Source organism: Thamnophis elegans, chromosome 8, assembly GCF_009769535.1.
Source record: "Thamnophis elegans isolate rThaEle1 chromosome 8, rThaEle1.pri, whole genome shotgun sequence".
In the NCBI taxonomy this organism is placed as follows: domain Eukaryota; kingdom Metazoa; phylum Chordata; class Lepidosauria; order Squamata; family Colubridae; genus Thamnophis; species Thamnophis elegans.
In genome coordinates this window covers 41019810-41047264 of record NC_045548.1, presented here as the reverse complement: position 1 = coordinate 41047264, position 27455 = coordinate 41019810, and the positions used below count along the sequence as shown (strand labels likewise).

Genomic DNA, 27455 nt, shown 5'->3' with positions numbered 1-27455 from the left:
GTTGAATTTCCACAAGCAGTTTGTTTATAATAGTTAAAATTCAAAAACAAGTTCCAAAGAACTTCTCTGCAGAAGAAAAGTTTTTTTTTTGGGGGGGGGGGGCACAATTAGAATTGTTGTACATTCCACATTACAGACTAATAAACGTGGTTTAGTATCTGAAACTATAATCCAGTTTGCTGAGCCATTGATGTTAATGGACAAAAATCAATATAAAAAAGCATTGGTATAATATGAACATTCAGTGAATGTTCTGTTTGTGACTGAGTCTCTTAAGAACATCCTACTTTTGGCACAAGGATAATCTAGTATATTACAGAAATCTTGTTCTAGTCATAAAATAGGAGAAAGAAACTGAAAATTCCTGTAAATCACCTTCTGACAATGTTCTTAGTTTGTGAAATGCACAAAATATTATTGACTTGGCTGAATTCCACCTGCATGTTTTTCTTTAGAAAGCAAGGATCCTTTGAGATGTTGACAATTTGAGTTGCAGAACTCCTGTGTCAATTCCATCTTTTGTGGTCTTGTGCAAGATGTTTCTTGGCTGAAAGAAGCCAAGATTATGGACATATACAATGTCAAGGCAAGCTAGGTACAATCATCTCATGACTAATAACCATTTGAACAACTATGCTTTGAACAACTATGCAGCAGGAACTATGAAGTGAATTTATTTTATTGAAAATATTATAAACTAGTATAGATAATAGATATTGTAGTACTACAATAAAGTTATTGAGATTACAATTGAATTCGCTAAGTATTGATGAGAAGTTAACTGATGTATCACTAGAAAATAATTATCAATGAAGTCTTATGCATCTTGGTTCTTTCATAGATGATACCTAATTTCAATCAAAATTAGATTTTATGTAAGATTAATATTCAACCATTGGACTTTGTCTCTGACAATAAAAGCTCAAGCTGTAGTACCCATTGCAGTCTTCATTATCTCATATTTCACAATATTGTGATAAATATATACATTTGCATGAACTAAAGGTTGAAACAACTTCCATGTTGGAGGGGTTTATTATTTATTATGATTATAAACCAGATGAGATAAAGCAGAGTACTTGAATATAAACCAAACTTTTTCCATTATTGTGAATGGGATCATTTCAAATTTAACTGATGGACTGAATCAATTCAAGCTTAGCTCAAAATAAAACAACCATAATTCAGTGGGAATTTAATTGAGTATATCTCAATTAACTTCATAATATTTTCCTTGTATCAGCTGTTTGATTAATAGGGAAACACAAACATGCATTGGCAAAAAAGATACTGTATGTGTAACAATATTATACTGAAACTGAAAATGTATCATGTTTTCATATATGGAGCAAACAGGACTTTCTATTATAGCATTTTCTTCTTGCTTTTCATATTTACTGCAAGTCAGTTGAACATTTGAAATTTGGCAATTTATTATGCATTTTCTTCAAAATCAGTTAAAAGTTCTAATTGTCTTATGAACTTTGACCCTCAAATTTAAGGCAGGAGCAGATTGAACCATTTGTTTTTCAAATTAATAAATATGAAAAATATACAGAAATATTGTAATTTAAACATGTTCTTTATTAATTACAACATAATGGTAATTTGTTTTTAGTTTAATTATGCACATATTCTACTTTCAAAATCTTGCTTTCATTTCAACATCTTTTCACTTTTAATTTTTTTTTATGTCTTTGAAAACTAAAGTAGTCTGTACCAGTTACAAAAAGAGTTGTAGAAATCCGGAGTTAACCCTACTTAAAATTTACACTTAAGCATTATATCTTATACTTAAATAAAACTTCCCTTCTTGATAGGCTTGGATCCCTGGGCACAAAATTGAAGAAAAAAAATACTACAAAGATGCTTACATCTTTGAATATATTTTCATAAATCTAGATTAAAAGGGAGGAAAAAATATCTTGGCTGAGGAATGAGCTGTGTAGTGCAAGGCGGCTTTCTGAAAAGCTGCCACTAAAAATCCTTAACATTTGATAACACTTGTTACTTTAAACAAAACTATTCTGGTCAAATAATTATTGATATAATATTATAAACTGTCTCTTCATAAATGAATATATTGTGATTAAAATATACAAGTGCAATACAGTTAAATACAGTGTGATGTATTATCACATCATCTTAAATTTCAGACAGTTAATTATAGTTAAGTGCTTTTTGGGAACAGTTGAATTTGTATGTAGAATCTTGTGTTGATAAATTTTGCTGTGCTTTGTTAACCAAGCATTTGTTATTACTACTTTTTTAATGGTTCTATTTCTATACTTTTCCATATATCTATAGATGCTATGCTTTAAAATACTACAAGTGGAATCCTAATCCAATGTTCTTTACCTGTGGTTAAAATTCCAAGATGAACACATCCTATGTTGCACATTTTCTTCTTTATTATTTACTTCAGAGCATAACCAGAAAAACAAGTTAAATTTAACACGCCACTAAAATCTTTAATTTGGATTTATGAAGTTTGCAAAATCATAATTTGTGTTTTTGGAAAATAGCTTGGAAAATCAACTAGCCATTCAAATTAACCTGGAGTAGAAATGCTTTGTAATATCCAAAGCTCAATGATCACACCTCTAATAATTTCCAGTTGCAGAAGTTAATCTGCATACTCAAAACAAACATACATGTTGTTGAAAGGTACATATTAAAGAGTCACTGTTATTCAAATCCAAGTGTAGAAGTGATACTGCAAAGTGACTTTATTAATTGGTTCTCAATTACCTATTTAATACACCACAGCACACTATTTCCCTCTTAAACCAGACTTTATAAATCATATAAATTATTTTATTATATTTCTCTATTTAGTCATAAAAGTTAAGAGTTCACATTTGGTAACAGGACACCAGTTTACAGAATAAAAGTAAAAAATACTTTGCACCTGTTCTGCAATCTGGCACTTGAAAGTACGGTTAGTAATAACATATTAAAAGGGAATGACAGCGAAGAAAATAACTCGTAGATTGAGTTAAAATCATGTTAGCTAAGTGAAAGACATCATCCTATGAACAAAATATTTATAAGTGACAAATGGGACTAAGAAACTGAAGTTCTCAATTGCTGCTACAGTGAAAAATTCTTCTATAGTTCAAGTTTTACAGAAAATGAATCCCATGCTATAAACACGCACAACCCCTCTCACTGTATTCCTATAAATATCAAATGTACATTCCTAAACATTTTCTATCAATGTTTCTTTTTATTTCCATTCCCCCTCTTCCATAAAGTACTTGAATTCAAAAAAGTTGAACTAAAAAGAATACAAATTCAACATTTGTTTAACAAATCTTTTTGACCTGCAATTTGAATAAATTGTTACTGGAAGACTGAACAGGTTTAAAAGTCAATTGCTATATTTCACTGGAAAATGTTGGAATTATTTTGGTCTTTTCCTCATTTATTTGATGCAACATTATCTATTCGCAGAATCTGCCTTGCACTGATAGGCTTAAAATTTATTTCAGCTGTTGTAATATCACGGTATTCAATATATCTGATTCTTGTAAAGTCAGGCTTTCATCTGTAAGTTCTTTATGTGGAAATGTAGTCAGAAGAACAAAGTCAGTTGTGGCAAACAAAGGTCGAGACTGGACAATAAAATTTCGTATATCTGTAATCCTGTTGGCATGAATAAAATTTATAATTTAGTTGTTGGTTCAGCAGAATTTTATGCTACTGTACTACAGGGCGGGGCATAACCTTTTCCTAGGGGGTCACAGCAACACTTGTAATAACAACACAAATAATTCATACACCATTCGAAAGCCCATCAAAAACTGAGTTTATTGACACGATTTAATAGTCAGTATGACCACCATTAGCCCTTCGAACAGCATTCAAACGAGGTGGATAAGAACACAACAAATCTTCAAACAGTTCCGTTCGATTTTCCAGATTTTTCAACACAGTTTCCAAATTCATTCTCAAAGTTTCAACCGAATATCGATTTTGACCTTGCTCCTGAATCATCAGAGCTTCCACTTCATCCTTAATTATGGCCCCAATGTTCTCTGCCGGATTGAGATCTAGCGAATTTCCCGGCCAGACGTCATTGCCCCAAAATTCGACATTGTTGTCCTTTAACAATTGCTGAGTCGCATTTGCACGCATGCAAGGAGCTTTGTCATGAAGAAAGACAGCCTCACCAACCACCAAGACATTGTCTGGATCACTGAGAAATGGAATGACATTCTCCAATAAAATTTTCTCACGGAAATAACTGCCATCCCAGGATTCCCCTTTATCCTTCAAAACCCAATGCAGTTTCTTGGCTGTGAAAATGACGAAAATCCCGATGCAAGTCGGATTGCGAACGATTTGTCGATATCGTTCATGTTTGGCGATGTCGTCGACGTCTTTAGCCCAAATTCGATCGTTCTGGAAATTCGGTTTTCGAATGGCATAAACGAAGAATTCGTCAGATGGCGCCAAATGAAGAAAATCTTCCTCGGTCCATTCAGACAACCAATCGCACAACCAAAGCCGATCTTGAACGTGTGTTTGAGTTTTCAATGGTTTGCAAATGACGTGGAATGGCTTCAAACCTTCTCGTTCTCGATATCGGCCGATTGTCCTTTGATCAACTCGTTTTCCACGAATTTGAAGGATTTCTTGGGCCACTTTTCGGTTTCCTTTTCGTTGTTTGCGACTGCCAGTTGCAATGATGGCTTTGCTTTCTTGGGACAGTTGCAGAGGACGCCCTTCTCCAAATTTTGTGAAACATTCTTGGGCTGTTTTGTTCCAATTATCAGTAACCCAATCCGGATGACGTTTCAATTTGTTTGCAATCCATTTTCGATTGATAAACGTTGCTCCAGCATCGCGAGCCTCTCGAAAGGCAATGCATTTTATTCTGTCAATGATCCTTTGTTCTTCCGAATCGAATTTTCCAGCCATTCTTAAAGCAAATTTAACATTTAATAGCTCATTCAATTCAGTTTTTTATGGGCTTTAAAATGAGGTGTCGCGGAAGTTGTAAACTGCTGTCGATCTTGCTGTGACCCCCTAGGAAAAGGTTATGCCCCGCCCTGTACACAATGGAAGATTGGAAGGAATTTTGGAGATCGTCTGTTCAATTCCAAGATCCTACAGTGCTTACCTATGTGTTTGATTAAATCTTTGTATTAAACGACTTCCATCAGCTAGACGAATCTGGATCTTAGTTGTTGGTACAGTGGCATCTATTGGAACAGTGGCATCAAGAAAAGGTTTGTTTTCTTCTTCTGGAGATGAAGGTGTGCTAACAATCTCAGGAGTAAGGCTAAAAGAAAATAAAACAAGGTACAGAAAAGATACAGGGCATGATTCTGGAATTCTTTGCAATCTCTTATTAGCATCTTTGATCCTGGTCATGTTATCAGAAGCATATAGGTAGTCCTCGACCTACAGTCACTTAGCGAACATTCAAAGTTATGACAGACACTCCCAAAGGTACTTACAACTTGGTTCCACAGTTCTGATGGCCACCCCACTCTCAGTCACATGACCATGTTGTGGGAACTCAATAGCCTGCATATATGCCCGTTTACTTTCTTCCATGGGCACATGAAGGTGATTTATGATGTTTTTGCTGAATATGGTGTTTATTTCCATATTCTGATAAAAATGCTCTAAGTAAGTTTGCTAAACAACTACAAAGTTCACTTGATGAAAACTGAAAAAAGCTCTTAATGGTCATGTGATGATCCACTTTATGATCATCACAACTTACAACCATAACTGGCAGACTGCATTATGGTTGTAAGTTGAGGTCTACCTGCATAGAGGGCTACCTGCAAGAATGAAGCAGCCAGAAGCATTCCAATCATATTATTTTCAAACTTAATCTTTCTTTAGGTGACCTTTCCTGATACTAAATTTTGTCTCTTTGTGCTTAGCTTCAGACCAAGTCCAGGATCTCTTTCCAACATTCTGCTGGTGTGAAAAAGAATAAATAGATATATGTAATAACTGAAAGACAGCTAAAAGAGTAATTGAACATTTATCAGGAAGAGATTCACCAATGGCACTTAGTTGCAAATAGGAACCTCTGCATTTTATGCAAATAAAATTTTAAGTAATTTCCTTCAACGTAAGTATCGCATATATTTTAACAAAACTAATTATATAGTCCAGACATAGGTAACCTAATACTTCTCAGTTGCTTTGCATTAAAGCTCTTTCCAAATTACCACAATCATTTTGTCTGATAAATTTGAAATCAAGAAAATTTGGAGGGCATTACGTTGCTTATTCCTGATGTAAACTATTGAACTGTTATGAATAAAATTTGTACTCTTGCATACTTAATTTAAAGAACATGACTTTTGCAGGAGTAAAAATATTTTGCAGATTGCAAACACATATTGCAAGCAGATTTACTCTTCTGGGAAAAACTCTTGAGCAGAATCGCCTTGATTGAATATTTAGTTCTCATCCGTTTGTTTATAAACATTCAACTAATTGGTTTGACGTGTCTGGAAATTCTAATAAAATATGTGTAAAAAATGTGATTGTTTCATGGCCTTAATTATTTAATGAACTATATTTAGCTACTGTTTTTATTTTAATACTTTTGAGACAAGTATTTGCTATTATTTGTTCCATATTGAATAATTTAAGTAAACATTAACATTCAGCCTAGAAACTGGAAGACTGCCTTAGCATGATGGCAGCTTGGACCATTTTCTATCTCCCAGCCTTATGTAACAGGTAATTGGCAAACCACTTCCAAAAAAATCTTGCCAAGAAAATGGCAGTGAATTGTCCAGGCAATCAGTGGGTGTGAAGACTCGTTTGAAGGTATGGGAAAAAATGCAAAAAGCAACATACATACATACATAATCTTCCCCAATACAGCACCTTTAAATGTATCAGTACTGCAACTCCTAGAAATCCCAGACCAAAATACTCTAAACTGCTTTGTAATAGTGGCAAATATCTGTAGCTTGGGTGTAGGATGAGGATGAAGGTTTGTTTTCTGAGCTTGTGGGCTGATTTATAAACATTTCATTACCAGGCTAGTAACACCTTCAGTGGAGTTTAGAGGATGTCAGTGTTCTTCTATTTATAAGGACTTTGTGTGTGGGTGTATCAAATGAGGGTATTGTGATGGGTCAGCTGTGATTCTTGTAATGGGTTTTGTACATCAGGTCAGGGTCATTGGAAGGTAAAGTGATGGTGGTGGGGGTTGCATGCCTTGGTTGAGGGTCGGTGCTGTCTCTGGTTGGCTGTGTGGTTGATTTGGATTCCAAGGAGTTTGTAGGCTAGTTATAGGTCAATGTGTTTGTTGATGGAATTGCTTATGGAGCCAGGTTTCAATGAACTACAAGCATGCTGGGTGGTAGCATGGCTGATGATTTTTGTGTTGCTCCAATCAAACTGGTGCTGTTTGTTTTTGGTGTCGGTAGAGATTAAGGATTTGGAATCTTGAGGTTTGACTGCCAGCCAGTATTAGTAGATCCTTGTTTTTAATTGACATGTTTGTCCCATGTAGAACTGGTTGCTCTAAACTCCCACTTTCAACTGTAATTAATAACAGTTCAGTATAATTTCTTTTTACATGACTTTAAAAAAAAAAGAAACTAACCTTCCAAGTTTCTGACCTTCTCCACTGAAAGCTTTGAACTTCAGCCTAGGTCTTACATATTCCTGTTCTTGATGGTCTTCCATATCTAAATTAACTTGACCTCCATGCACTAGTCGTTGAATTTCATCAGGAATCTCTCTTAATAGCAGAAAAAAGAACAACAATGGTTTATTTTACGAGGAAACCTATAACTAAGCTGAACAGTAAAATGTTAAGTGATTTGTTTTTTGCCCAACCATATCTTTAACATTATATTTAAAAAGCTACTTAACAGATACACTGTTCTCTATAGCCTTGTATATATTTAAAGCAGGGGTGTCAAACTCAAGGGCCAAGGGCCGGATCTGGCCTACGGGGTGCTTAGATCTGGCCCACCCTGGAAATAGCAAAGGACCAGCCCATGGTGCCTCTGCCCAAAAAACAGAACTCAGGAGGGCAGTGCGTGGCCCTCCAGGGCTCCGTTTTCTCTGGCAGAGGGCTGCAGGAGGATTCCCCCCCAGCCCCACCCAGGCCACCATAGGTGCCCCTTGACATGAGCAACGTCAAACTGGCTACTCCAACCCTGGCCATGCACATATGGCCCCCTGAGGTCAAACATAATCCTGACGCAGCCCTCAATGAAATTGAGTTTGACACCCCTGATTTAAAGTTACCATTTCTTTTTGAAAAAATAAAAATAAGGGACGAACCTAAAAAAGGTTGATAAAGATAGAAAAAGAATAATGTTTTAACTTTATAAAGAAAAATTCAAGTGCAAAACCAAGAAAAACTTTATAAAACATGTATTCTAATAAAACTATATAAAATCAAACTCTATATAGATTTATTTTAAAAAGACAATTCCATTTCCATGTTTTTCACATAAATGTTAAAGGTCGTGCATTAATGTGTATCATTTGTACAATAAAAATTAAATGACCAAAATAAAGGATGAACGTTGAGTTTTTGACAAATAAATAAGTCTAACTTGTGCAAAGTAACAGGGTTACATGTATATTAATGTATACCTATAACTACTCTCACTACTGCATGTTAGATCCCTATAGCTTCCAACTGGTCTTCAAGAGCAGCCACAAGTAAAACGTATTGGAGTGATCCAGGGGAGTTGTACTAAGGCTGTGTCAGCAAAGGTATGGTTTTCTGATTCAGAAAATGGCATAATTAATGCACAACATGGATTTATGAAAAGGCCCTCTAAGGCATAACTGCTACTTGTTATTTGAGCATAAGCAATGAGTCTAGCAAGATCCCAAGATCTGCCGTGGGCAGATGACCCCAAAATCTACAGCTATTGTTTAAGAGTTGATTCTAAGCCTATTTTTCCTGGTCCAGACCCCCACAGCATCCAGGCACTGAGATAAAATCTCAGCATCCATGATCGATTGAGATATAGATCTGGGCATCATCATCATGCTTATGGATGAGTTCACCCATCCTCACAAAGTGATCTCATTCAGATGTTAAAATTATATTTCTGAGGTCCTCTGAACAGTTAGAGCAGTCTACTTCTTTGAGATCCTGATAATACATGAAGAGAAATCATGGTTGCCCAGCACAGTGGATTAAGCATATCTGCAGAAACCATAGGAAACAGACCAGCACTCAACTTGGCCATCATCCCATTCCCACATGCTAAGGGCTACCTTGATCCTTCAGCATATTGAGCCAACTGTACCCAGGTCAATACACCACCAATGTGCAATTAGATGCCACTGCTGCTGTTACAAAAGCACTAACCGCTGAGCAAGCACTTACCATCACCAGCATCCAATATCCCATTGCCTAGCAGCTCCTCCAGCCACACACATAGTGCAATTCAACAGCTGTTTGGCAGCACTTGGTGATTGGAGCCACCAAGCAATTGGTCTCCCTATCGAGTTAGTCATCTCCATCTCCGGTGTCACTTATGGTTTCCATACTGACTTTGATTACTATCACGCTATTCTAGGAGTCTATTTCCCACAAGGCTGCTTCTTGCCAACTGTTCTGGAGCTTCAATGGTTTATGTTTCCACCACTACTTCTGGCAAAATCCTTAATATCCAGCAGCAGCTTCAATGGCACCAGAGGTCTCTCCTCCCCTTTTACTACCATCACCTTTGACTGTCATTAAATGCAATATATATCTACCTAAACTTTGGTACCCATCAGAAATTACTATCTTGCCTCAGCATCATTACAAAAATCTACAAATAAGTCTCAGAAGCACCAAAGGAAAAGCTGCATTCTACGAAGGACCAATAGACCGTAGTAAAATTATCAATAATACACTTTCAAAATGCATGAAGTTATACCATACGATAGGGAAAGCATGGAGAGCACATTGTCTGGAATTCTTTCTAACATCTTTAACCATGAGACCCATAGGAAATACCTTTTTTCTTCTCTATCCTGTTGTATCCATATAGTTCTAATCTTCCAACATGCTGTATCTAATAGCCTATTTCGCACTTTTCTCCATAGATAGTTGCCTCTATATGGGTGTATCTATGTGTCTGTGTGTGCATAGATGCATCTGGAATATGTATTTCCACTCCCTCCATTCATTGTTTCTGTATGTTTATTGATGTGTGTATTTTTTTCTTTCTGAGATATGATCAGGGTGTCTTTTGCATTTTTGTTTAAGTAAGCTTCTATTCTCGTTTTATGTTCTATGTGTTTGTGTATCTGGGACTAGGTGCACCAGTGGTGGGATTCAGCCAGTTCGCACCTCTTCGCAAGAACCAGTTGATAACTTCCTAAGCAGTTTGGAGAACCGGTTGTTGGAAGAAATCTCATTTTATCTTTTTTCCACTTTACAGGGCTAATCCTGTAAGGAAGCCAGGAAGGAAACATTCTGGTGTTGTTTCTAGCTTCATCTTTATTGCTCTGCTTACAGAATCTGCCTCTCCAGTTAACCCTTATTACATTGTAACAGCTAAGGAGAAGCGCCCATCGACGTGAGTGATGTTGAGTTGGCCACGGCCACCCAGTCACATGGCCACCGACCCACGCCTACGCAGCTGGTCATTAGGGCAGAGAACCAGTTGTTAAATTATTTGAATCCCACCATTGAGGTGCATTGAGAAGGACATGACAGTCTATGGAAACCTGATAGAGCAGGAGTTCTGGAATGCTTTCCACCTTCATAGCAGTTCTGGCCTGGGGGAAGGGATGTTTAAGAAGTAAGCGTTGTAGCATTCCAAGCTGCCTTCCTTTATCTCCCATAGGGCATTTGGATTTTTTTTCTGGAATGTTTTCTTCTTCAATTCTTTGCTAGATCCAGCCTATTTTAGAAGTCAGTCTTTCTGTTGTTTGCTTAGCTCACTACACCCAATATGTGGATTCTGTTTTCTGACAAAGGTTTTACATAATTTATTTACATAATTTATTTCCAATGTGCCATTAAACTGGAAAGAACAAGCAAAAGATCTGGAGGATTTGAGAGAGCAATCTTTTTTTTATATGCCTTTTGCTAGTGTCAGCAGATATGCTTAATTACAATTCCAATATTTTCTGCTGAACATAGTTTGGAGTGACCGTTGTCTTACCTGAATGGTCCTTCTATGGGTGCTGCGAGGGGAATCCAATCATGGGTTAACTTTGTCCTTTAGCCTGGAGACTGAGTATGTAAATTTAGACCACGCCTCCTCTGACTGGACCGATTCAGTTTCGCACGAAGTCCGCCAAAGAAGTATGTCAATGTCAATCATGCCGTAGGCAATACAGGTACTAAGTCACGTTCGGAAAGTCCAGTCAGGAAAAAAGGTGAAAGGTTAGTCACAGAGTCACAATCAAGGTGGAGCCCTGACCAGCCAAAGCTGCGGGCGGGTTTGGATTCCCCTCGCAGCACCCATAGAAGGACCGTTCAGGTAAGACAAAGGGGAATCCAATCATGGGATGTGCCAAAGCAATTAATTCCCAGGGCGGGAGCTAGGCTGGTCAGGCTCCTCCACAGAAGAAAAGACCCTTTGCAACACTCTCCGCCCAAAGGAGGCCTCAGCCGATCTTGTAGTGTCGAATAAATGGTGAGGGCGATGCCCAGGTGGCCGCCCTACATATTTCTTCCACTGACGCTTGCGTAGCCGAGGCCACTATAGTGGCCGCACTCCTGGTAGAATGAGGAGTAATACATCTGGGAACCGGCCGCGAGTGACTGTCGTACGCCAACGCAATACACGCCTTCAACGATTGGCCGTTGGTGTCGGAAGACACTTTCTGCCCATGGACGAAGGCTGGAAGGAAACGAACAGTGCCTCCGACCTCCTGAACGATGCCGTGCGCTTCACATAACGTCGGAGAGTCCTACGAACATCCAGATGGTGCCACTGGCGTTCCTGAGGATGGGAGGGATGCGGACAAAAGTCCGGCAGGACGAGTTCCTGAGCCCTGTGGAATAATGAGTTGATCTTAGGAAGGAAGGTCGGGTCCAAACGAAGCACCACTCTGTTCGGGTGGAAGATGCAAAGATCCGCACGAACAGAGAGCGCCGCCAACTCCGACACTCATCTGGCCGATGTAATGGCCACCAGAAACACAGTCTTGAGCGTCAGCAACCGGAGACTGATGGAGTGGATGGGCTCAAAGGGGGCAGATGTGAGAGCTCTGAGAACTAAGGTCAAGTCCCATGTGGGATAACGGTGCACCGTCGGCGGTCGTAAGTTAGAAGCACCCTTCAAAAAGGTTCTGACCCACGAGTGCTGAGACAAGGAGTGACCTTGACCTCCTCCAATCACCGTGGACAAGGCTGTGACCTGCCGACGGAGTGTGTTTGGCGCCAGACCTTTGTTGAGACCGGATTGCAAAAAGTCCAAAACTGAGGCAACGAGGCCTGGGGTCGACCCTGGTGCGGCGGCACCACCGACAGAAAGCCTGCCATGTGGCCTCGTAAATACGAGTAGTGGATGGACGACGGTCAATAACATCGCTGGAATAATGAAGGGCCGTTAAAATAGCCCGCTCACGTGCCACACGGCTAACTGTAGCAACTGGGGGTTCGGGTGGACGAGAACTCCCTGGTTGAGCTGAATCTGATCGTCCGGAATCCTCCAGGGACGTGAAACTGACAGATGGACGAGGTCTGCATACCAGGGCCGTCTGGACCACATCGGAGCGACTAGCAGCACTTCCGCCTGCTCTGTCAAGATCTTCTGAATGACCGATGGAAGGATCGGAAGAGGGGGAAAGGCGTAGAGAAGGCCGGCCGGCCATGGACTGCGCAGAGCATCCACCCTCTCCCCTCCGGGAGCCTGGTACCTGGTGTAAAAACATGGCAGTTGTGCATTGTGCGGATGTGCAAACAGGTCCACCTCGGGTCGACCGAACCGGCGAGAGAGCTCCTGGAAGAGAATGGGGTGGAGTTGCCACTCCCCTAGATACACAGTGGCTCTGCTCAGCCAATCCGCCTGCGTGTTGGCCACGCCTGAGATGTGTTCCGCCCGAATCCACAAGAGTCTGGACTCCGCCCAATGGTGCAACTTCTCCGCCTCCAGCATCAGGGCCCTGGAATGGGTGCTCCCCTGATGGTTGATGTGAGCCTTGGAGGCCACATTGTCGGTCAAGACCAACAGGTGGTTGTGTGTCACAATGTCCCGAAACTCTAGAAGGACTAGGCGGATGGCGCGTAGCTCTAGCCAATTTATGCTGTTCGTCAATTCCTGGTCCGACCAGAGCCCTTGAGCCACTCTGTCCAGGGCATGGGCTCCCCATCCAAACAGGCTGGCATCCGTCGTGACCTGGATGCCTTCCGGCTCCTTGAAGGGGCATCCCTGGAGAAGTCTGGAGGACATCCACCCTGAGGGGTTTGCTCGGAAGCTGCACCTTGATCTGAGAATGACTGGTGTGCGCTCTCTGGAAGGGTAGGAGAAACCACTGGAGCATGGAACCTGGCCCAGGGAACCACATTGATGCAGGAGATCATCTTCCCCAGCAGTTTGGACAGCGTTGCGAGCGGTAACAGTCTCTGGGACAGGACTTGATGCGCGAGGTGTTGTATGCTCTGCCGTCTCTCCGGAGACAGGGAAACTTCGCACGTCACGGAGTTGATGATGGTCCCTAGGTGAAGTAGGGACGTGGTGGGACGCAAATGGCTTTTGGGTAGGTTGAGGACAAAACCATGACTGCGCAATGAGTCCATTGTGACTTGCAGATCCTGCAGGGCCTGGTCTCGAGATGGCGACAGCACCAATATGTCGGCTAAATAACAGTTGATGCGTATTGGAATCGAGCGAAGGGAGGCTGCCACCACGGCCAGGATCTTGGTGAACGTGCGCAGAGCCGAGGATAGGCCAAAAGGCAAGGCCTGATATTGAAAATGGCGGCTGTTGAATTGAAACCGCAGAAACTTCTGATGCGCCGGATGTATGGGCACATGGAGGTACGCTTCCTTGATATCGACTGATGTCATCATGTTGCCTTGGCGGATGGAGGCCAATATGCTCTTGAGAGATTGCATTTTGAATTTTTGGTATTTGATGTAATGATTAAGCCGTTTCAAATCTAGGATAGCCCTCCATCCCCCGGAGTTCTTTGGTACTAGGAACAAGATGGAATAGAACCTTAGGCCTTCCTGCCCCTTGGGCACTTGTTCTATGGCCCTGATGGTGAGAAGATGGTGTATCTCAGCGTCCATGAGGCGCCGCTTTGTCGGGCACCTGGGTACGGGGCACCTGATGAACCTTCTCGGGGGGATGGAGAGAAATTCTAAAGTGAGGCCCAGTCTCACGACCTGAAGGGCCCAGGCGTCGGACGTGATCTCCGCCCACTGATGAGCGAAGGCCAGGAGACGCCCCCCCTATGGGTCCTATCCCCTGCGACTCACCGGTACCTCTGAAAGGACCGGTTGCCTGCTCCACGGAAGGGCCTCCTATTCTGGGATTGCGCCTGATTCTGTTGGCGACCCCTATCCCTGGTTCCGGCATGGTCCTGGCCGCGATCCTGCATCTGGGAAAAACCCCTGGTGTAGTTGGGAACATAGGGAGCAGGGGCGAATCCCGAGTCCCCAGCCTGAAAGGGCTGTCGCCTATTATAAGGCTGCTGCCTCCTGCTGGTACGACCATTGGTAGAAGGGAGGACCTTGCGCTTATCCCTTGTCTCAATGAGGATGGGATCCAGAACTGAACCAAACAAGGCCCCGCCCTTGAAGGGCGTAGACGCGAGGCGCCACTTGGATTTGACATCAGCCTGCCAATGGCGAAGCCATAGCAAACGCCGAGATGCCACATTAGAGACTACAGCCCGGGAAGCAAACTTTGCTGCACTAAGGGTGGCATCTGCTGAAAACTCCAATGCCGCCATCAGTTTGGTGATATCCTGATGAAGGCGCATTTCCTCCGGGGCAAGCCTACTCTGTAACTGCTTAAGCCAAACCAAGGAAGTCCTATTAAAGAAGGAAGCCGCAGTGGCCGAGTGTAAAGCCCAGGCCGCAACCTGATGGGTCTTGCGAATGACCGTCTCGGCCTTGCGATCCTCAGCCTTCAAGCCCTCTGAAATTTCCGAAGGAATTAATGCTGGCGAGGCAAGAGCAGCAATAGGGGCATCTACGGTGGGGAACTGAAGGAGACCCTCCAATTCTGGAGTAGACATATATAGCTTCCTATCCCCATTACCGGGGGGGTTAACCGCAGTCGGTTGATCCCACTGCTTTTGAATCAAATCAAGAAAGAGCTTGGGAGATGGAATAACATCCTGCAAGGCCACCTGTTCAGCGAAGAGGCGCTCGGTGGCACCCAAACCCACAGCTGTACTCTCTTTAGAAGCCGCCTCCCCCATGTGGGTGGTGGTCTTGGCCTTATACAGTAAAGATTTGAACAGAGCATGCCGGAATAACCCGGGGGCAGTAGGCTGGTCTCTAGGTAGGCCTTAATCATCGGAAAATTCCCTATCAATAAGTTCACCTTCCTCCACTAAAGCTGATTCCTCACTAAATACTGAGGTTAGAGGCGAAGGAGGATGTGTTTGCAGAAGGGAGGAATCCCCTTGCACTACCTGGGGAACTAGGCTCGAGTGGGCCGCAATGGGCCTAGGAGCCTGGGCCCTACGCAGTAACTCTGCATCCACTCCCTTAGAAATAGCCTCGGATATCATGAGGTATAAATCAGTAGGGAGGCCTAAATCCTGGCCCTCCATAGGCCTGAGGCCTGCAGCTGTGGGCGTGAATGTGGCAGAAGGCCCAGCACGCGGGGGCGAACGAAGGGAAGCCCCACTAGCCTCTGAAATAATTGGGGGGAGTGGAGCCTGGGGCAGCTGAATATCAGGAGACCAACCCTGCTCATGTACACGCACCGGAGAGACACTTTGTGGCACCAGAATCAGGGGTGGACAAATGGGAGCCCCAGAAGCCTTTGGTGGAACCTTGGCCTTGTCTTTGCGCTTATGCGACTTATCCCGGGCAGTGGATGAGGCTCAAGGCCTACTACTGGAGGCCCTGGTGGCAGCCCTGCCGGGCCTAGGGCTAGCCCCCCCCCTCACCAGGGGAACGAGGCTCTGAAACTGGCTCTACAGTACCTTTAGCTACTGATTGATCAGCCATGATATGAGATATTTGAAAGAGCTCAATCACTGAAACAAAGAGATCCAAATTGCGCACCACCGCCAAGTCGCCACGTGGAAGCAGAGGCTTAGACAAAGCGACCTCCTCTCTGAGTCAGCAGCCTCAAGTGAGGGAAAGGGGAGGATCGCCGGAACTGCGCAGACTCCAACGCGCGAAATAGCTCGCCCCACCTCCTTCGGGCGTCTCCACGCATGCGCGAAATCGCCCTCCAAAATGGCGACCGGCAGCAAGGGCGCGAAATTTGAATCGCTAACGGCGGGGAGACTCAACTGCTGAGCCACGCAGCCCACCGGGCAGCCGCTCCGGCGACCGAACGAGAAGGAGGGGGGGCAGCCTGATCAGGCAACAGCCCAGGAATCGACCGCGCCCACAGGCGGGCTCCATCCGGTGCTGGGAGGCTCACCAACCCAAACGCGCCGAAGTGAATCAGAGGGCAAGCAGCAAAGCCGCTTCCGAAAGCCGGCTTGATCGTCTGGCGCTCCAAGCTGCTGAGTTTCCAATCCCTTAACGCGGGAAGGCAGCAACGGTGAGGAATTGGGCTGGCAAAGACTGCCGCCTCCACCCCAATCAGATAGAAATCCACAGAAGAGAACTAATACTGCTAAATCCAAAGAAATCATGAGAAGTTTGTCAATTAGTCAGAGAGAGAATTGAAAGACGTCTCGTTAGGCTGGACTGAGTAAAGAAAACTGGATCGGTCCAGTCAGAGGAGGCATGGTCTAAATTTACATACTCAGTCTCCAGGCTAAAGGACAAAATTAACCCATGATTGGATTCCCCGAGCAGCACACAGGAGAATTTAATGTGCTATTCTATCTCTAACTGCTCTTTGAAATAAAAAACATATTTTTGAAATATTTGTAAATCAATACATTTTTGTAAATCACACAAGCATGATTTGCACAGGTCAAATCTAGGAAACATAATTCTTTAGTAATCATCATTATTACTAAATCATTATTATAATTATTATTTGCTTTGGAAATCAAAGGAGTACTAATTGGTTGCAAATAACTTTTTCTTTCTTACATATTTATTATTTCCCAGTTCATCCATCTCTTTGAACATTCATATTAATTAGAACAGTCCACTTGACATTAGTGGATTGGTGCTCCAGAAATGAAATCCCTTTCTTCCCAGAAACTTGCCTGATTCTCTTAAGAATAGAGATAAATCAATTAATTAAGATTACAGCACTAGCTTTTTATTTAATTTTTTAGGTAGGTAAACAGAAAGTTTTTATAGAAGACATTTTTCAAATCAAGCTGTTTTGACAACATCTCTTGCATCTATCTTAGTTTTTTTATTTAGTGATTTAAGTTTCTTTTTGCAAAGGGCAAATTCTTCCTCTATCTGGAAGCTCTCTTAAATTTTTTTTCCAGTTTTCCTAAAGCATGTGGCAAAAATATCTTGATGTAATGCTTAAGATGCTGAACTGGAAACTGAGAAACTGTAAGTTATAGTTCACTCTTAAGCATGAGAATAGGATAGAGGACTTTGGGCCGTCATCTTCTCTCAGTGCAATTGACCTCACGGGGTAGTTGTTGTGGGGGAAAATAGAATCAGGAACACTTTATGTATCCCTTAAATATACAAAAATAAGCAACAACTAAAAATTAATTTAGTTAATTTTACACAATATTTTTTGTAACGCAAATAAACCGGGCACATGGTTAGCTTATCAGATTAGGAAAAAAACGAAAACTCGAAATGTAACCAGATTGATTTATAGAGGGAAGGAGGTGTTTCAACAGGAGGAGATTCAAAAGGCATTCCGGGAATTCTTTACACAATTGTATAAAGGGGACAAAATTAAGGGTTTAGACATAGACAAATACTTAGATAAAGAGAAAATACCCCTAGTTAGAGAAGAGTACAGGCAAAAGTTGAACCAACCAATAACCTCAGGGGAAATCTTGCAGGTAATCAAACTAAAGTTAGGGAAAGCGCCAGGCACAGATGGCTTGACAGCGGTTTACTATAAAAACTTACAGTTAGAAATGGTAGAACCTCTTAGAGAACTATTTAATAAAATTCAAACGGAAGGTAAAGTGCCCCCATCTTGGAAGACAGCGTTTATATCGTTGATACCCAAAGAAGATCAAGATATTACCCAACCAAAAAATTATAGACCTATCTCATTACTTAATGTAGATTATAAAAATTTTACTAAAATACTAGCAAATAGGTTAATGGTGGTTATTCAACAATTGATACATACCGACCAAACAAGTTTTATACAGGGGAGACAGATGAAGAGTAATGTTAGACTAATCATTAATGCATTAGAATATTTGGGAAACAACAACCAAATCCCTGCTGCGTTCATATTTCTGGATGCTGAGAAGGCCTTTGATCGAGTTAATTGACAATTTCTGTTGAAGATATTGCAAAAAATGCAGATAGGAGATAGCTTTTTACGGTCAATTACAGCAATATACCAACAGCTCAAATCATAGTCAACGGAAGTTTAACAGACTCTTTTCAAATTGGAAAAGGTACAAGACAGGGCTGTCCTTTGTCCCCACTATTGTTCATTATAACTTTGGAAGTATTATTGAATAAAATACGGGGCTTGGATGGTCTAAAAGGGATCAAGATTAGGCAGCAAGAATACAGAGTCCGTGCTTTTGCGGATGATTTGGTCATAATATTGGAACAACCGCAGGAATCTAGTATGGTTTTAATGAACACGATTAATCAATATGGTCAAGTGTCTGGTTTTAAAATAAATTTAGGAAAAACCAAAATATTAGCTATAAATATGAATACTAAACAAAAGGAAGAACTAGGAGGGATGCTAGGATGTGAGGTAGTTAAAAAAGTCAAATATCTTGGGGTCAATATTTTAGCCTCAAATGGGAAACTATATAAGCATAATTATGAAACACTTTGGCGGAGTATACAGATAGAGATGAAAAAATGGGAGAAATTGCACTTATCTTTGCTGGGTAGGATAGCGGCAGTGAAAATGAACATTTTACCAAATTTTATTTCTTTTTCAAATGCTACCTATACTTAAAAAAGATGCGAATCTTTTAGAATGGCAGAAGGGTATCAACAAATTTGTATGGGCTGGAAAGAAACCGAGGGTAAAGATGAAAATAATGCAAGATGTATGCGAGAGAGGAGGCTTGAAATTACCTAACCTAAAATTATATTATGATGCAGTGGCGCTATCCGCAATTAGTGATTGGACCCATTTAACTAATGATAGAATACTGAATATCGAGGGACATGATCTGGTATATGGTTGGCATGCTTACTTTTTATTCAACAAAAAATTGGATAAGAACTTTAAAAGTCATATCTTAAGAAATGCTTTATTGCGGGTCTGGAAAAAATATCAACATAAACTAAATGATAAGTTACCCATGTGGGCAATTCCTAGACATGCAATTGAAAATATGAATATAGAACAAAAACACGATAGAACCACTTACAGACAACTTCTCACTTTGGAAAGGGGGGTTCTACAACTAAAATCTTTAGAGGTATTGAAAGAGGAGAAGGTAGTTCAAACATGGTTCCAGTATGGCCAATTACAGGCCAGGTGGAAAATAGACCAAAAAACTGGTTTTATCCAAATTGAGGATAATTTGTTTAAACAAATAAGAGATCAAAGTTTAATGCATATAAAGAGGATATATAATGTACTAATACAGATGGATTCGGAAACAGAATTGGTTAAAGATTGTATGATAAAGTGGGCTCAGAATATTGAAGAACCAATAATGTTGGACACGTGGGAAAGAATATGGGTAAGAAATGTGAAATTTACACAAGCACAAAACCTGAGAGAAAATTTTTATAAGATGTTTTATAGATGGCATTTAGATCCTAAAAAGCTGGCTTCTATGTATCCGAATGTACAGCCTAAATGTTGGAGATGTGGTTCTCTCGATGCTACATATTTTCAAATATGGTGGACTTGTCAAAAGGTTAAGGCATTTTGGATAAAAATCTGGTGGATCATGCAAAATATCTTTAAAAGAAGGATAAAATTTACTCCTCAGTTATTTTTACTAGGTATATGTACTGACTTTACAGCGGTAGAGACCAACTTGGTTCTGCACCTAATAACGGCAGCAAGACTGTTGGTGGCGCAATACTGGAAGAAGGAAGACTTGCCTACAACTCAAGAATGGACATTGAAAGTTACAAACCTAGCCAAGATGGCTAAAATATCGGCATATCTTAAAGACCACTCAAATGAGAGATATACACGAGACTGGAAAAAATAGATTGACTATACACAAAACAAATACGGGACTAAGAAATTCCAGATAGCCTATGCTTAAGATTAGGAATAATTTAAACTGCTTAAAGTTTGTGCTGAGTTCAATGCAGAGATGTTATTGACTTTCTTTTTTTTAAATTTCCTTTGCCTTAATATATTTTAGACTGTGTTTGTTAAAAAGCTACACCGTGTACGGGCTCTGGGACGTCGGGGGGGGGGGGAAAGGGAGGTGAGGTCTTAGGGGGGAGGGGGGGAGGGGGGATATATAGTATGTGCTAGATACTAAAGTAACACGATTGCACTTGTATACTGTTGCTCTTTAATTCCAGTGTAAAACAAGGACAAGCTGAATATATTAATAGATAGTAGAAATACACCAAAGGGAGAAGTAGAGGGAAAGAAAAAGAGGGGTAGAGAGGGTGGGAGAGAGGATTGGAGGGAGGATGAGAAGGAAGGGAGGGAGTGTATTGGGAGAGAGGCGTGGTAGAGGGGGAGGGGAAGTAGGGTAGAGGGGAATGATGGTGGGAAGACGGAAAGTTGGAGGGGGATGAAAGAAAGGGTGTATGGAGGGTCGAAGAGGTACATTGGGTTTCTATTTTGGGGGGTATTATTGACAAGAGGAATGGCTGTGTTTATTGTTTAATGTTATATGGCCCCGGTTCTGTACAGTATATGTGTGACTGTAAGAAAATGAAAATGGAAAATAAAACTATCTATGTAACAATAAAAATTAATTTAATTTAAATGGGACCCTATGGTAGTTTTTGACATTTTCCTCCCAACATCATTTAACACATGTGGATTTTTTAAGAAAATACTTTTAATTCGGCAAAAAACATTTTACTCTCAGAATTTCATCTGACTTTCTTGTGACAGATCATGTACTGTATCTCAGATTCATTGGCAAATCTAGCATGATCTCCTACTTAATGAATAGAAAATCTACAAAAATATCAAGGCAATGAAAATGTATACCAATGTATTATTGTACTCACTAATATTATAAACCTACCCTCTTTTAACAGATTCAAGAAACTGAGCATTCACTGGATCTGTGTAGGATCTCAGCTCTCCATCATCTAAGCTGAAGCCATTCCTCCACAATTTAAGCAAGATCTCAACCTATTGATAAATCATAATAATGATTTATAAATTATGATTTTTGAAGACATAGATTGTTTCTACCAATACATATTGGCCTGTTTCTCAGTAGTATAGCACTTAATTTAAAATGACCATCTGAATCTTTTAAAACTATACAATAATTCCAGTTCTGAATCTTTCTAACTATTGGGAAATAAATAGCTACAAATGCAGAAGTTGCAGTATACAGAAATGCAGAAGGTGCAGCTTGCCAAACTAGAGCACAATATTTATAGTAAAAAGTCCTCCCTTATGATGTTAGCCACCCTTCTGCTTTTTAATGCATCATCTATTTCCTAACTAGATAGCTGTGGATAGTTTTTTCAAGATACTTCTTATCCAATTGGAAAAAGTAGTAGTTTGACAAATATTCTGCATCCAAGAATATTAGGAATGATAGCTTCTACTTTATCCTGCACAAGAGATTCTCTTCATGTAGAAAGACTCATGGCCCACAGTCCTCTATGATGAATCATACTATTGCCTTCTGCTAATCCTGGCATTTAACATAACTAGGTCAGGTAGGAAACTGAATCAAACTTTAGTGCATTGTAACGATCACATATGAATTCATGCTGTACATAGGAACCATTAATTAGTGCTGAAGAGCCTAGAGCAGAACTTGCTAATACAGCACAGTAGGCCTCTATATTGACATATCCATTCTTCAGATATACTAAATATAAGTGTAGACCAGGGGTGTCAAACTTGCAGGCTGCAGGCCAGATGCATCATGCAATGACGACGCAAACTCCTGGTTTAGTGAAGGGGGGAAAAGTTGCAATATGTCACATGACGACAATGTGTCATTGCAAGCTTGACATCCCTGGTGTAGACCATAAAGTATTTGTTCCTTTGTTGTAAGAAATCAAATCAGTAAAACATAAATAAGCTATTCAATTTATTAAATTTATTAAAATATTGTCACTATTAAAACAGCACTTTTCTAACAAAACAATATTTATTCAGAACAAAGCTATATTCTCAATTCAACCAAAGGCATCCGGAAAAGGGACTACCTCTCGCATGACAAACAAAGTAAAAGGCCTTTCTACTTGATCTTCTGATCTTCTTGATCAGGCAGAGAGAGATGGGAAGAATGAACATCTTAAGTATCAACCTAAAACTAAGATTCTAACTTAAAACATTAGTCAGGTAACCCACAACATAATGTATTTAGAAGAATACATTTTTCTGTGCTTTCTTTTTATGAGTATCACATTTTCATGTTTAAGTGTGCATATCTCTAGTATAGAATACAGAAGCACAAATACAGTTAACCAAATTAGAAAGATATTTAGTAGTAACCACAGAGTTTACATTTTGGTACTTATATGCAACTTAAAGTGAAATCTACTTTGGAAGAATCATATTGATTCTCTTTTAATAGAGAATTTTATTTATCATACTTTTACTTACGTCTTGCCCATACTGATTTTCTCCATGTACATATTCAGAATGCTTCCGAGCAGAGTCTCCCAGTCTGTATCCACCACCAGAAAATGACTAAATATTTAAAATAAAGATCTGCATTATAGGTAAGACTACTTACTTTTAACAACTTATACACTATTTATGAATGAGTTCATTATTATTAACTACAGTTTTTAAAAATATGCTGGGTACTGTTAGAAATGGAAGAAAACAGTCTATTAAGTCAATCTGTAAATTAGAAACACTTTTCTTTTGTTGCTACAAACACAACTAGAAAAAATCAAAATCAAATGAATTCATCTTATCATTATTAAATGATAAACATATCCAGAACTATATTTTGTGGCCAGTGACTATTGCATTTGATAGCTTATAATTCGGGATAGAACAATGCCATGTTTTCCCCAAAGAAATTAGATTATGTGGAGTTCATGCAATAAATGTAGACCGAATCCATATATCATATCAAACAGTTTGTAATTAAAACAACATCTGAAAATATAGTTTGCACACTCGTTACAAATAAGTGGTGGTTTCACTGATAAACTGAGACTCTAGTTGTCAATCTGCTTCTAGAAACTACTAGTAAGAATGAATAATTTAAAATGCTTCATTGGTTAGATTGCATCTAGTACATAGATAGTCCTCAACCTACAATTACAACCGGGACAAGCATCTCCGTCGTTGAACTAAGTGGTAGTTCAGTGAGATACCCATGTTTTTGCTTTGTGCAAAGACCAAAAGACCAGCATTCCCAGTTGCAATCACTGGGTTGTTCTCGAGTTGTTACATAGACAAAGTGAAAGAACTGCCTGGCAAGTTCAGCTTCCCTTTGGGCATGGAAAAGAACTGTTCCTCTCAGCCGCTTGCAACCTCCACTGTTGGCTTCTACATTAATTTTCTGGGGAAGCCAGCCAAGAAAATTGCAAATGGCAATCACATTACTGCAGGACATTTGGCTGCTTGTCATAAGTTTAAACACCCAGATTGCAAGCATGCAATCAGGGGGTGATGGTACAATGTTCTGCAATGGCCAGAAGTGTTTTATGGGTAATATAGCACCTTTCTGAGGTTGTCATAATTTCAAATCATTGTTAAACAAATGGTTATGAGTTGAGGATTATTTTTACTATGCCCAGTTTGCTTGCCACAATATTAGAAAACTGAAAAAATGCAAGGAATGCAGAAAAGAGTAACAAAGATAGTGAGGCTAAATCCTCTGAAGACCATTTAAAAGAACTAGGCTTGTTTGCCAACAAAAGAGAAGGCTAACAAATGACATAACAGCAAGGGCTGTTACCAGGAAAAAGTATCGATTTATTCTCCCTAGTGTCTAAGTATAGGATAAGACTCAACGGATGAAAGCTTTATAGAGAAAGATCCAAATACAAAATAAGGAGAAATTTGCTGACTGTAAGAACTACTAGGTAGTGGTACAGCATGTACCACATGGAAAGATCCATGGATCTTTCAAACAAAGTTCTGACAATGATTTGTCTGGGGTGGTGTGAAGACTCCTGCCCTAATCAGGCAGTTGAATTAGAATTTACCAACATTCATAGCTTTTTGAGTACAATTTAAGCATGATTTTAAGATGAATCAAATCTCAACACAAATATTTTTGCATTAAAATAAATGTTCTAGAAAAATGTATATACACACTTTAGCTTTATTGCAGTCCCCTGAAGCTCTTGATACTTCATCCAAAGGAACTGCCCCATGTTCTCTTGCTTCTTTGAAAAGTTCATCAACTATTTTACTGGAGGACATATTGCCAGATGACTCAACAATTCTGTATTCTGTATCGCCTGAGTAAAATCTTTTTTTTTTTAAAAAAAATAACAATTAAAGTCAAAGCTTTTAAACAGAAATTCATCTTTCCAACATAAAATCCACATAAAATCCAGAAAAAGATTTCCACATAAAAGCAGTTAAAACACTTAAAAGCAAGGAGTATGCATAAGTAGCATCTGCAACTCTTTAAACCAAACACAACTTTTTCAGGGATCATATGGCAGTCGTAGAGCACAGTTGCACAATCCTGGGAAAAGACAAAATTGCTATACCAATTGCACTTAGACTTATATATCGCTTCATACTGCTTTACAGCTCTCTCTAAGCAGTTTACAGAGTCAGCATATTGCCCCCAGCAATCTGGGTCCACATTTTACCCACTCGGAAGGTTGAAAGGCTTAGTTATCCTTGAGCTGCTCAGAATCCAACTCCTGGAGTGAGCAGCGATTTAGACTGCAGTATTGCATTCTAATGACTATGTCACCTATGCGCACACAGACCACCTGTAAGGACTTTGATATTCCAGACAAGAGGAACATCACTGTAGGAAGGAGTATTAGGTATATTCGCCATCTTGAGTTCTTTATAAAAATAATAAAGGTAGGATATAAATAAATGAAAATAAAATAAATATAATAAATCAAATGTTTTATTTTTTGGTACCTTTGGTTATCCATGTCATCACTCATATTTCTTTCTGGTTTTCTCAAATTTCTAGAAGAAACAAGAAAATGTATTCATAATATTATTTGTTAATGGTACCATCAATCTTTTATTCCATTGTATTACAAAAAAATCAAAACAAAACCCACTTTCCTATGTTGTCTAAAATTATAAATTTTAATTTATTATAAATTATAAATACAAAAAAGTTTGTAAATTAGTTTTAAATTAAACTAATTTGAGATATAGAACTTAAATATATGACTAAATTCATCAGTCTATAGAAAATTGATAGTAGAATTGTAGTTTCATTAATTTTAGCAGGGTTAAAGTAAAGCTCTATGGTAGTCAAATGATTTCCTAAATGAAATACAATTAATGTTTGCTTAAAAATAAGTTGTCACATGTTTAATAGAATTTACTCCCATATAAATAAGCACAATTTATACTCACAATATTAAATATATTTCAATATCAATGATTCATTAAAATGCTTGCTGAATATTAATATTTCTCACATGTATGTTTATAGAAACTATCACAATCATTTCAAACTATTCTATCTTCCAATATCTACAATGAACATTTTTTGTACCTTTGCACTGGTAATCGGGGGTGAGTGGCAACTCTAGTTGTTGGTTTGTCTGAATGAGGTGGTTGTCTTTTAATTTCATCTTCATATAATCCAGCCAATGCCAACTACACGGAATATATGAATTAATCAGTGTCTATTGATCCAAGAAATGAAATAATATGAGCTATTTTCAAATGCAGGGCTGGGTGGCAAGGAACAGTATAGATAAGTAGTCAAACACTGACAGTTATTTTTTCATTAAAATCTCATGATTGAAGAACAATATTTGCCAAGTGAATACTTCTTAATACTGATGTTATTACATTTATTACTAGTCTAAAACAGCAAAGTAAGATTAAAGGCAGTGAATAGAACAAGGTCACAGTAGGTAGCTGTTGACTTTCTGGAACTTCGCTGAACTATTGGTTCTTCGACATTGAGAATGCTAGTTTGAACTCCTGGGAATTCATTTACAAAAATTGGGGGGGATATACTTTCCATCTGTCAAAAGTTTCAATGTCTACAATGAATGAAACTTTGTATTATAGCTAAGATTATCCTAAACTCAACATAGGGTATATGCTACAGCTCATATAAGAAGAAAAAATTGATGATAGCAAATATAGTGTGTCTGTCTGTCTGTCTATCTTAATAATATTATAGATGCCATGATTTACAATTATGGAATTCAATTTCACCAATATTAAAAACACGTACATACATTTCTCTAATATTTTGACACATCTCCTTTCTGCAAGATCTATGTGGAAGATTTTAAGTATGCGGAAGAAATAAAGACCCATATGTACAATGTATATGTGGATTAGGTTAGTGCTAATACTATTGCTGATCATATGATGGATCTTTCTCTCTCTTTCAAAGAAAAATCTTCTGGCAATGAAAGGAAAAGAAAACATGCTATTGATCTGATCTATGGTCCTCAGATCCATTAAATAAAACCAAAGGCATCTACTCAAAGCAGGCAGCTGTCAATTTATTCTCTCAGGTAAGGATCACTCCACTTTCCCTTGATCAGGACATCGCCGCTTCACTTTCTGAAGCGGAGCGAGTGTCGCAGGGAAGGGGAGAGCCAACACTGCCAAGGCTCTGCTTATAGGCTCCCGACCTTCAGCATCTCTCCCCAGTCTTCTACCTGCAGATCCCGAACGGTGGGAGGCCGTCCGCTTGAACGGGGTCCTTTCTGCCGCCCAACGCCACTCGGCTCGCCTGTTTCTCCTGCTTCCTCCGCCTCGTCCTGCCGTTTCCCGTCGTCCGCCATCTTGGCAGGAAAGGAACGGCTCCTGGGAGCCCGTACTACAGAGATACTCTAGGAGATGGGCGGAATCCTTGAGGAATTCTTCCGGCAGCAAGGGTTGCCGTGGCAACGAGGTCTTAAAGGAGGGCCACTTCGCACGCCCGGCCTCGCCCCATCTTCTGCGTGGCTTGCGCGTGCGCGTGTTATGTGGGTTCCTCTTTCTCTG

General features: G+C 39.9%; 1 protein-coding gene across 1 annotated transcript; it reads right to left on the bottom strand.

Moving 5' to 3' along the window:
- Positions 1 to 3179: 3179 nt before the first annotated feature.
- UBXN2B (UBX domain protein 2B) lies at positions 3180 to 27455 on the bottom strand. The gene is made up of 9 exons (XM_032223364.1): positions 27128 to 27455; positions 25996 to 26099; positions 25401 to 25451; positions 24606 to 24762; positions 22929 to 23015; positions 21379 to 21488; positions 7598 to 7735; positions 5129 to 5290; positions 3180 to 3648 (listed from the first exon to the last, which is right to left on the bottom strand). The coding sequence occupies exons 1-9, from the start codon at positions 27251 to 27253 to the stop codon at positions 3486 to 3488; spliced, it is 1098 nt and encodes a 365-aa protein (XP_032079255.1). The 5' UTR covers positions 27254 to 27455; the 3' UTR covers positions 3180 to 3485.

What these genes read in the sequence shown, in the direction of transcription:
- UBXN2B (XM_032223364.1), bottom strand. Translation starts at nt 27,253, where the DNA reads ATGGCGGACGACGGGAAACGGCAGGACGAGGCGGAGGAAGCAGGAGAA. An exon ending in CTTGAATCTGTTAAAAGAGG is followed by an intron (nt 7,736 to 21,378) that starts GTAGGTTTATAA and finishes TCTGCTATTAAG; the next exon opens with AGAGATTCCTGATGAAATTC. An exon ending in GAAGGTCAGAAACTTGGAAG is followed by an intron (nt 5,291 to 7,597) that starts GTTAGTTTCTTT and finishes ATTTTCTTTTAG; the next exon opens with CCTTACTCCTGAGATTGTTA.